Here is a 10527-nt window from a genome sequence, read left to right on the forward strand (position 1 = left end):
CTCCAGCTGACCACGTAGTCAGGGGTTCGAATCCTCACCTCACACAGTTCTTTTAGCATTTTTTCACCTCGCCAACGGAAAATGGGCCGGCCCAGGCGAAACGGAAAATGGGCCGGCCCAGGCGAAACCTACCTATGCGAAGCGACGACTCTTTGCCGCAATAAGCGGCGAGTAGGAGCTCCCGCGCAGCAGCTCCGTTTTTCGATCCACACCCACGTCTCAAACGGTCCTCAAACGCCCGGCCTGACTGGTACCCCTCATATGCAGCATAAATATGGAGCGGATATAGCACGACTTGGCGCGTCCGTCACGTCGGACCCGGCCCACCCGACCACACATATATTCCTCTCCATCCCCTCGTCAGACCAAACCCTAGCCACTTCACACTCCCCTCTCATCCACTCCCTCTGCCATCCGAGCTCACCTCCGGCGATTTCTGACCGTCTTCGACATGGCGGGCAGCGGATCTGACTTCGATCAGTCTGATCTGTTAACTGGGGTGCCATCGCGTGTGGGTTGGAGGAGGCAATGGCAGTCCACATTGCACTCCGCCGCTCCCGGGAGGACAACACCCGGCCGACAGATGGATCTGTCCGGCGCGACTTCATTGCGTCGGCTTAACGGGCGCTCAGGTCCTATGGGGCTGGATCATTGCGGTCCCGACAGCCGAAAAATCTCTCCTTCTCCATCATCAGTCGGGCAGACTATGAGTCCCACTGGGAACAAGCAGCCCACCGTGGGAAAGGAGAGGATAAGGGCCACCGAGGCCCGTATCGCGGCGAAAATGGCGAAGGCGGAGGCGGCTGATGTGGCGGCGCGGCAGCCGCAGAGGAAGAAGCCATCCGCGTCCGTTTTGTGAAGAAACGGCAACGGAAGAACACGTGCGCCCTTGCCCGAGCATAATCGGGCAGCCCGTGCCATGGTCGGACTGCTGCGAAGGAGGAGAAGGAGGACATCGACGGTGAGGACAGCTCTGGTGATGAGCAGATCTGCCTTGATCCCTACTGCGTCTTCGACCGGTACTTCCACGAGAAGGACGGCAAGGGCGCGGAGAAGGGCAAAGGCAGCCGTGGCTGATCTCCATCATAGTCAAACATGCCAAAATTTGGTAGTCCGATGGCATGTTTAGTGTAGTGTGATGGATTAGCCGGACGATGTATGCATCGACGCAGTTGCATGAGTTTGTATGGATTTGAGAGATGATAATTGAGGTGTTCGGATGTGGATTGCGTTATTTGAGGCGTGGCCGGTTAGTGTCCGCGGAAGCGTCCGCGAATATTTGAGGGGCCGGATTTGCAAAATCCGGCTGTAGATGCTCTCAGATTTGTTTTTTAGGCGACTCAAAAGAAAAAAAAAGTGGAAGAGAAGATTTTTTTTTCTTGAGAGACATGGAAGAGAAGAACTGATGTTTCCGCTCTATGTTGGGCCGTTAATCTCGTATTACCTGGGCCCACGGCCCATTATCTGAAGGAGAACTCAACGACTTCACAACGTCGACGTAAAAAAAAAGTGGGGGAAGATCTCCCTATCGACGACGCTCATCTCACCGCCGTTTGCCTAGAAAGAGAGTCACCGTCGTCCCCCGCCTTCTCATCGCCCGATCCCTGCCCCTAGTCCCGATCTCGCGCCGCCGGCCACCGGTCGCCGTCGTCACTTATACCTTCCCTCTTCACCTTCCATCCCGTGTCTCCCCCATACCCCGGCCGCCTCCGCTCAGTCCTCCCCGCGCAGAGCCGCAGCCGCCGCCTGCCAACGCCCGGACGGACTACTGGTTGGCAGGCTCCCGTCCAGGACGTGGCTGGTACAGTGACACCTGGGGTCCTGCCGTTCCATTGGGCTAGCGATCCGAAGGAGGGGACGGGCGCGCACCAGGTGTTCGAGGGAATGCACCTCTGAAGCGCCTTTCCCACTTGGCCTCCGCGAGACGAACGAGCAGCGTCGAGAATGACGTTCGGGTCTGTCATCGAGAGGAACGTGGCGCGGCCACTCATGAGGCTGGTCACCATGGGCGGCGCGCCGATCCTGCAGCAGCTCCACCTGGAGGAACGGCTGCTGCGCCGCACCAGCGATAACTGGTGCATCGTCAACGATGGCACGGCTCCGCCCACCATTGTCATGGGTGTCTCTGGGTAATGTCCTCTCGGTGTCTTCAGTATGTTACCTTTGTTCCTGAGTGCCTAGTGTGGTTGCTCATATGGGTTTTCGTGCCAACAGGAAGGTCTCTGAGCTTGTCGACATACGGCCTGTGCTTCAAGATCATGTGCCGGTGGTAAGGCGGTTCAGTGGAGGTGGCACTGTCATTGTTGATCAAGGCACAGTCTTCGTCACCTTCATATGCAACAAGACTGCCGTCGGTGGGTTGCAGCCGTTTCCCCGCGACATCATGTCATGGACAGGCCAGCTGTATGGTAAAGTCTTCCGTGGATTCGGCGAATTTCATCTGCGTGAAAATGGTATGCCAAGTTAGCAGAGTATTTCACCACTTGCCAATTTAATTTTACAATGGAGTTGTTTTATTTTGATCACTGATAATTATATCATTGTCCCTAGTCAGGCCTTTGATTATGCTTTTGCATCGACCATTTAGATAGTGATACGCACTTGCTATTCTCGAATTCCTGTACCGATCTTACTCAATCGTCCATCCTTCTTTTTCCTCTGTATTTTATTTTATTGACTTGTTTATGGTCTCTAAATGTCTCAGGGTTTCCCAGCGGGCATGTTTTGAATTTTGACCAGTTGCATCGCAAATCTAAAATCTACTAAACTGATCCCTGTAGTCTGCAACTTTAGATAGCATAGATTAAAATAAAGCCGTGGACTCACATATCACATGACTAGCGATTCTGATCCCCATTGTAATATTTGATTCTTGTTCTGAAATGTTACATATAAATGCGTTTTGCTCTGTTTATTGCCTTTCAAGTTGCAAGGGTTTCTGGAATGATTTAATGTAAGCAGAAGCTGCTATCCTCCATTTGACATATCTCTTTCCAAATTTGAAATTATGTTTGTAAAAGGTTGATCCTGGATCTGCTATATATCTTTCCAAGGCTACACTCATGTGTGCATTATTTTTCGCAGACTATGCATTCGATCATCGAAAGTTTGGTGGAAATGCTCAGTCCATAACGAAAGATCGTTGGGTACACCACACATCATTCTTATGGGATTATGATGTGAAAAATATGAGTTATCTAAAAAACCCACAACGTGCTCCTGAATATCGCCAGGTACAGTTATGTCTGTGATATTTTGCTTTGCTTTGAACCAACCAAAGTATTAAATGTTGACCTTTCTAAACAGAGTATGGATTTAGAGACCTTAACTCTGGCTAATTATGTCCATATCAGCTTCTATTGTTTGTTATGTTACCAAATTTAAAGCTGGTCAGTGTTCGTATGTTTCCCCAAACATGGGAAACAGGTTGATCTATTAGTAGTGGTCCAGTCGCTATCTTGGCTATGGTTTCACTATTTTCTAAAAACTCAGGATGACAAGATATGTAAACTACTGAACTATCAACTGAATTCCGTCGAATAAAAAAAAATCTGCTTACAGTGGATGCACTCTGCAGTCCTTGGCACAGTTTACCAAGGAGCCGAGTTAACTGCTCGGTCTCTTCCAGTTTTGGAAATATGAGTGATAGTTCCCCTGAGAGACTGAATAGGAAAGTTGTGTAGTACATATTCCTTCCGTTCACTATTATAAGATGTTCTAGATATTTCAATATGGACTGCATACGAACTGAAATGAGTGAACAACACACTAAAATGCGTCTATATACATCCAATTCAGAAAAAGTTGGTGCATCTTATAATAGTGAATGGAGGGAGTGCGTGTTTACCACCACTTATTGGCTACAAGTGTTCTGGCACTGCACAAAACACTCTGCAAAGTTTAGTGCCAGCAAGCAGCATTTTCCCAGGAACGGGCTTATTTCTGTAGAAAGTAGCTTATTTCTGTAGAAAGTAGAAACCCTGGCCGATTAGGTTTGATCCCTAAGTGGCAGAATGGCCGTTGAGTACATCCCAGTCTTTCGTTGGTATATGGTATTGTTATTATTTTCGTGATGATGGCTGATTCTGGGGAATTTTGTTCTAATGAAAATAGGTTTTGATTTTAGAAAAAGTCAGAAACAGTGTCATTCATTATCTTCATAGTCTACGCCTTTTAATCTTACGTGCCTATGAAGTTCAACCATGGCGATCTCCAAACTAAACTCCTCTGTTTTTCAGGCGAGGGACCACACTGATTTCCTGTGCCGCATGAACGAGTACGTGCCATCACGGTCAGTGTTCACCGAAGGGATAACCGCGGCCCTCGGAGACCACTTTACGGTCCAACACACAGAGCTAGAAACAGCACTCTCGGACCACGATGACTTCGTGCCTTCTACGAAGGTGCTATCGCCGCAGGACTTACAAGACATCATCTCCTCAAAAGAGCCCCCCACAGCACAGAGAGGTGAAGGATGGCCACGGTGATGAAGATCATTGCTTGTTTGTGACATATGGCAATTTTTATGCTGAACATATTCGTGCCACTCATTGGTGGAGGTAGGTTAAAAGCTATATGAACCGATCTCCATAATAGCTTGACAAGAGGGCAGTGAAGGAATGGATGCTGAATCGACTTATCTTGAAAGCAACATTTAGTGCATCGCTGCCAGTTTCGTTTTTGCTGGTTATCTTTAGTCAGGATCAGGATGACCTTGTCACATTGTTCACGTTAGAATCGCAAAGTTACGAACCTTTTTTAGCGAATGAATGATTCTTAAAATGGTCCTTTTGCTGTAAACTGTTATGCAGAGCATTCTGCAAAGTGCCGTCGAATGACCCAATTAAATATTTGATGTCCCAGCGGTCCCAATACTAGGGTGTTTATTAGTAAATCTGCAACATTCTACAACTTGTCGCGAGGACCGGCGGTTGCCATGGATAGCTTTGGACTAGCCAAGCTCTCCAACCAGACCTCGTCGCGGACGGTGGCGTATTCGTCGTCGTTGCGGTGCCACGTCCAGACGGCGCTCGTCTCGTCGACGATTCTCAGCCGGCCGTGCCCAAAGCTCGCCTCCTGGAACACCGACAGGTGCGCTGACTTGTGATCCTCCAGGAACCTTCAACACAAAAACAAGAATCAAGCTTCAAAATCTAACAAAAGACCAAGGAAATCCGCAGCCGCAACAGTGAGATCGATTGATCGATCGATGCATCGCGTACTTGAGAGCAAGCCCTTCTCTGTTGCCGCCGTCGCCGATGGTTATGTACATCGGGCCCCGGCCGTCGGCCTCGTTGTCGTAGATCCTCGTCTGTTTCATCCATCAGACAGAAAATTAGTTCATTGATGCAGCAAGAATGTAGGAACACCACGAGATGAGATGATGAACGGTAAGGCTGGCTTACGAATCGCTCGTAGGCGTGGACGTGGCCGGAGAAGACGACGTCGACGCGGGCCTCGTAGAGGAGCGCCTCCATGGCGGCGCGCATCGCCTCGCCCTCCCCCTGGTGGGCCTGGTTGGTGTTGTACCACGGCGCGTGCAGCAGCACCAGCAGCCACGGCGTCCTCCGCCGGTCCACGCCGGCGAGGTCCCGCTCCAGCCACGCGCGCTGCTCCGACCCCTCCTCGAACTCGGCGTAGGACCCCAGCATCACCACGTGCGCCGCGCCGCCGGCCGCGTCGAACGAGTAGTAGAGGTTGGAGGCGGAGCCGCTCTCCTCGTGCGGCATCCGCCACCGCGCGTTGTAGGCGACGAAGGGCGCGAAGCCCACCACGGGGAGCGCCTCCGCCTCGTGGTTGCCCTCCGTCACCATCCACGGCCGCGCGCTCGCCAGCGGCTGCACCAGCCGCCCGAACGAGTCCCACAGCGGCTGCTGCGTGTCCGCGTACGACAGGTCGCCCGGGAGCAGCAGCATGTCGTAGTCCGCGCCGCCGATGTGTGCCAGCGTCGACGCCGTCCAGCGGGTCTGCCCGAGGTCGCCGGTCACGACGAGCTCGATCGGGAGCGACGCCGGAGGGGTCCGGAGGGTGAGCTCGTCGCCGGCCTTGCCGCACCGGTAGTGGTAGGTCGTGCCGGGCGCCAGCGGGCCGATCGTCACGTGGTGGATCGCGCCGGACTCGTAGAAGAAGTATTTGTACGTCGCGTGGCCGCCCGTCGCCGACGCGGTGTAGTTGCCCCGGGATTTGCCGTACTCCACCACTGACGGCGTGCTCCGGTCGTCGGTGACCCATGAAATCCTCATCTTGTCCCTTCCCACAGTTGAAATGTGCACCTAACGGGTACCATGTGAAAAATGTAAATTGGGTGAAAATTACCAACAAAAGTAAACACGGTTACATAAAGAATTGTATGAACACTCCCTAAAACAAAGAATTGTACTCCCTCAAAAAAATAAATACAAACATAAGTACAGATGCATACTACTATATGTTTTGTAAAGTCCGTGATAAAATATGTTTTGATGTCTCCTGAAATCCGCATTTCCTTCCCATCTCAATTTTGTCTCAACTATTCACTCCCCTCCTTGTATGCATTGAGAGAATATCTAGTGCTACTGAATGCCCACGTGCTACCTGATACGGGCTCCTGGGTTGTCAAACAACCACCACAGGCAACTTTTGTATTTGCAATATGTATCCATGGATGAATTGTGCTATTTCGTAACGCCATCTTTTTGTAGAGGAATGAACTCCATAACATAACTTCGCCCCTCCACGGACAGACAACTAGGGGAGCAACAAAGATGAACTCCAAAAACTGTGTTGAGGCTATTCATAATGAGAGTATAAAAATACCATGCATGTTAATTAGGCAATTTTGACGAGACGTCATGCAATTAAATATAGAAAAAGAGGGAGAGAGTTGATTATCATAATATGCTTATATCAGTAAAAAAATAGGGCACTATAGCAAAATAACATCAGCCTTAAAGTCCGCTAATAAAAAAATGTGTTGTATCGCACCATAGCAATGCTATTAGCGAGACATTGTAGACTCGTTGCTCCTAGTGCTACAGCGTGCTATCAAGGACGCTCAACGGCGGAGCCAGGGGGGACTAGCAGGGGCCACGGCTCCCCCCAACATGCAGAATATTTTAGTAGACCTAGTAGGATTATATACGTAAAGAGCTATGTGGCTTCGTGTACATTCTTCTTTCACACATCATTTTGGCCAACAGAAATATATGCGTTGCTTACAGAAGATTCCACTGGAAACTGTGGTGAAAAGTGCCACACACACGAGCCATCCCCTTCTGCATCTTTCTTTATTCCTATAGCTCCCTAGTCTTTCCTACTACTTCCAAGACAAAATGAAGCACATCCCTAAATACAAACGGACTAGGCAAAATTTGGTGTTGGCGTGGTGTTGTTTCCTCTGGAAAAAAATTGGTGTTGTAATTTATAAATAACTCTTTCTTAGTTTGTTTTAAAAATAATTAAAAAGTTCAGGCTGTCATTTTATTCACTTAACAGCCTACAAGAAAATTCAACTATTGACGGATTAAATACGATGAAACGTCTATGCAATTCGACTGATAATTGCCAGTTCATCGTCATCTACTCATCTAATTGCATATTTTGCTTTCATACTGTCTATATGACGGGATTGCATTATCAAAATTTATCAGCAACAATATTGCATATTTCACTATACTCATAGCTCATTCAAATATATTTTTCCTACGTTTTTTCTACATATTCCGTACATCTTATTGTATTTTAGAGTTTTGCTCAATGTTCGGCCCCCCTTGTGCATAATTCCTGGCTCCGCCGTTGACGACGTTATAAGGCTGATATGTGTCATGAATGACAATAGATAAAACATCTAAGATATTATACTATACACTAATTTATAATGCTTTTCACTGTTAGCAACCTAATGATGCTATTGGGGGTGGTAGTGAGGTGTGGTTCGGCCGATTTAGACGTCCTAGCACTCTAGCAGCTGAAAGAGATTTGGCCTATTTAGAAGGCTTGACACTGGTTTAAATATAGGAGTACTTGGCAGCTTCGGAACCAAGGACCCACTTGCGCAGCAGTCGGCAAGCTCAGCCCATGCCGACTAAAATAACATGGACCATTTGTTTATACTTGTACCAAAAAGCATTTCCATCCTGTCCTGCCCAAGTTATCAAGACAAATTTTATTCAATGTTAAAATTTTCTTTGCAACTACCTTTAGACTCACACGTCTTAAATTATACTCTCTCTCTGTCCGGAAATACTTATCGGAGAGATGGATGTATCTAGACGTATTTAGTTTTAGATACATCCATTTTTATCCATTTATGCGACAAGTAATTCCGGACTGAGGGAGTATTTCTTTATCATCTACCTTTCGTTCCTAAATATTTGTCTTTCTAGAGATTTCAACAAGTGACTACATATGAAGCAAAATAAGTGAATCTACACTCTAAAATACTCCCTCCGTCCCAAAATTCTTGTCTTAGACAAATCTAAGACACAAATTTTGGAACGGAGAGAGTATGTCTATGTACATCCGTATGTGATAGTCCATTTAAAATCTCTACAAAGACAAATATTTAAAAACGGAGGAAGTACTTTTCTCCCACAATTTGAGCTAAATTGTAAGCTATGTTTGGATGATCTCCGCAAGTCCGCTGTCAATGGACTTGTAGCAACTCAATCTAAGGTTAATTTTGACTATCATTAGTTCTTGATGCCTGTACAAGATGCTACCATGCTTATATGCAGATTGTGGATCAACTATTTTGGATCATCAACTGTCCGCAGACACAGAGCATGGTAGCATCTTGTACAAAGCATCAAGAGCTAAGGGGTAGCTGAAATTAACCTCAGATTGAGTTGCTACAAGCAATGTCATTGGTATCCATTGTCTGGGGATTATCTGTCTACATTTTCCGCAAAGAAAAGGATTATCTTTCTATATATAAACAAAAAAAAACAGAGGATTGGGGAATAAAACAGAGTTGACCAAGCCAGAACGCTTCTGCCACCAAATTTTTGCGAAGAATTATGGTTTGAAAAATTCCCATAAATCAGCTGCCAGCATCTAAAAAAAACCCTGCAACTAATGCCAAATTCTTGCACACTCTTGAGAGTAGTTCCGAATAAAAAACCCCCCGTACCTGCTGAGGATGAGCCGCCGGCTTGTCGTGGTCCGTCAGCACAAGCGGGCTCGGCGGCTGCCGGACGTACTCATCGGCGCGCGCGCAGAGGAACATCAGTGACGCGAGCCCCTGCATGAGCACCCTCCACGAGTTGGCCATGGCCCCCGCGAAGAAGCTCCCGCGCCCGAGCGCCGCCCGGTCCATTCCCCGCAGGCACCGCTCGTTCGCCGCCGCGAAGAGGACCCTGGCCACGCCGAGGACGCTGCCGGCGGCGGCGTGGTATAAAACGCGGATGAGCGCCACGGCCACGCGGAATGCCACGCACACGAAGAGCAGCGCGCGGAGCAGAAAGGCAGTCGGCTTCTTACGCGTCTCGCCGCGAAGCCAGGAGGAGCTCGTCCCCTCCGTCGACATGGCCGTCGCCATCGCCGGCCTTGGCTTTAAGAAGCACGAGACCTGGTAGGGTGTCATCGCACGCCATTATGTTAATAATAGTATTATGAGACGAAGACTTGTTGGTGGGCATATGTTGTGGGCCTCGTAGGTATCGGGTGGGAGTCTATCCGGAGGGAGATGCGACTGCGGTACCTGACATGTGCCGTCGGCGGCTACGACGGTGGCGACCACCGGAGAGGAGGCTCGTGCTGGCGGTGGCGGTGTGGTGGAGGGGGAGGGAGGGAGGAGATAGGCAGGTTGGGGCTGGCATTGCTGCAGATTTTTTTTTTCTGTGTTCCTCTTGGTTTCTGCATTCGTTTGAGCCTCCGTCGCAGCAAATTTCTCTGTTTGGATGGGAGCTGAAAGCAACACGTCAGCTGCTGACGGGTTGGAGGTTGATGACTCGATGGGGACAAGAGGATATTAGTAGATGCGGTCTGGGAGGCTGAAACCATGGATGTGAGGTGGCAAGCAATCTAGTTACTTGATTCATTTTACGATTTTAATCGAAGGAGTTTGGAGAATTGCAATGGTTAGTTTTATTTCTAGAACTAGCCTGTGCTTCGAGATCATCACCGTCGCCACAGAGTTCAAACTAAGACAATGAAACTAAAAAGACGAGTGAAAGACTTTTCGTGCGAAGGAAGAAAGAGAAGAGGGATCTACAGGCAAGCCTATGAGCATCTTCAATAGAGGTTGTAGATGTAGAAATAACTTAATCATGAAGCCAAAAAATGGTGCTTCAAGAATTGATGTAAATGCAAAACAGTTTACTCGAGTTTTCTCCGTGATGTAAAATAGTGCACCAAGTGCTGCAAATTTGCATCACTTGGGCCGCTTGAGCAAAACACGTGCATCCAAAACTGTCACGCGGAACATTCGCACCGTGCGCCCGCTTCTCCACCCGATCACAACCGCCGGCGATTTCGGCCAACAAGGCTGCGGCTGCCACTCGTGTGTCCTCCCCCGAGTCCGCCGCGACACCATTGCCTCACCCTCGT

General features: G+C 48.8%; 2 protein-coding genes across 4 annotated transcripts; one reads left to right on the forward strand and one right to left on the reverse strand.

The window, feature by feature from the left end:
- Positions 1-1526: 1526 nt before the first annotated feature.
- Positions 1527-4850, forward strand: LOC123047061 (lipoate-protein ligase A). The gene is made up of 4 exons (XM_044470555.1): positions 1527-2129; positions 2215-2453; positions 3085-3233; positions 4239-4850. Exons 1-4 carry the CDS (start codon positions 1945-1947, stop codon positions 4485-4487), a joined length of 822 nt encoding a protein of 273 aa, XP_044326490.1. The 5' UTR covers positions 1527-1944; the 3' UTR covers positions 4488-4850.
- Positions 4802-9819, reverse strand: LOC123047060 (purple acid phosphatase 22). Of its 3 annotated transcripts, XM_044470552.1 has the most exons (6): positions 9680-9819; positions 9460-9547; positions 9110-9353; positions 5406-6272; positions 5223-5311; positions 4802-5119 (listed from the first exon to the last, which is right to left on the reverse strand). In XM_044470552.1, the coding sequence occupies exons 1-6, from the start codon at positions 9795-9797 to the stop codon at positions 4906-4908; spliced, it is 1620 nt and encodes a 539-aa protein (XP_044326487.1). In that variant the 5' UTR covers positions 9798-9819; the 3' UTR covers positions 4802-4905. The 3 variants fall into 3 exon arrangements, with proteins under 3 accessions (XP_044326487.1, XP_044326489.1, XP_044326486.1); XM_044470554.1 differs by having other exon boundaries at positions 9110-9547; positions 9680-9797; XM_044470551.1 differs by lacking the exon at positions 9680-9819 and having other exon boundaries at positions 9110-9632.
- Between the last annotated feature and the right edge of the window lie 708 nt (positions 9820-10527).

Source organism: Triticum aestivum, chromosome 2B, assembly GCF_018294505.1.
Source record: "Triticum aestivum cultivar Chinese Spring chromosome 2B, IWGSC CS RefSeq v2.1, whole genome shotgun sequence".
Taxonomy (NCBI): Eukaryota; Viridiplantae; Streptophyta; class Magnoliopsida; order Poales; family Poaceae; genus Triticum; species Triticum aestivum.

Excerpts from the sequence above, each read along its gene's own strand:
- LOC123047060 (XM_044470551.1), bottom strand. The coding sequence starts at position 9,562 with ATGACACCCTACCAGGTCTCGTGCTTCTTAAAGCCAAGGCCGGCGATG. Across the intron at positions 6,273-9,109 it reads CGGCGGCTCATCCTCAGCAG|GTGCACATTTCAACTGTGGG; the intron begins GTACGGGGGGTT and ends GGTACCCGTTAG. Across the intron at positions 5,312-5,405 it reads TCCACGCCTACGAGCGATTC|ACGAGGATCTACGACAACGA; the intron begins GTAAGCCAGCCT and ends TGGATGAAACAG.
- LOC123047061 (XM_044470555.1), top strand. The coding sequence starts at position 1,945 with ATGACGTTCGGGTCTGTCATCGAGAGGAACGTGGCGCGGCCACTCATG. Across the intron at positions 2,130-2,214 it reads ATTGTCATGGGTGTCTCTGG|GAAGGTCTCTGAGCTTGTCG; the intron begins GTAATGTCCTCT and ends TCGTGCCAACAG. Across the intron at positions 2,454-3,084 it reads ATTTCATCTGCGTGAAAATG|ACTATGCATTCGATCATCGA; the intron begins GTATGCCAAGTT and ends TATTTTTCGCAG.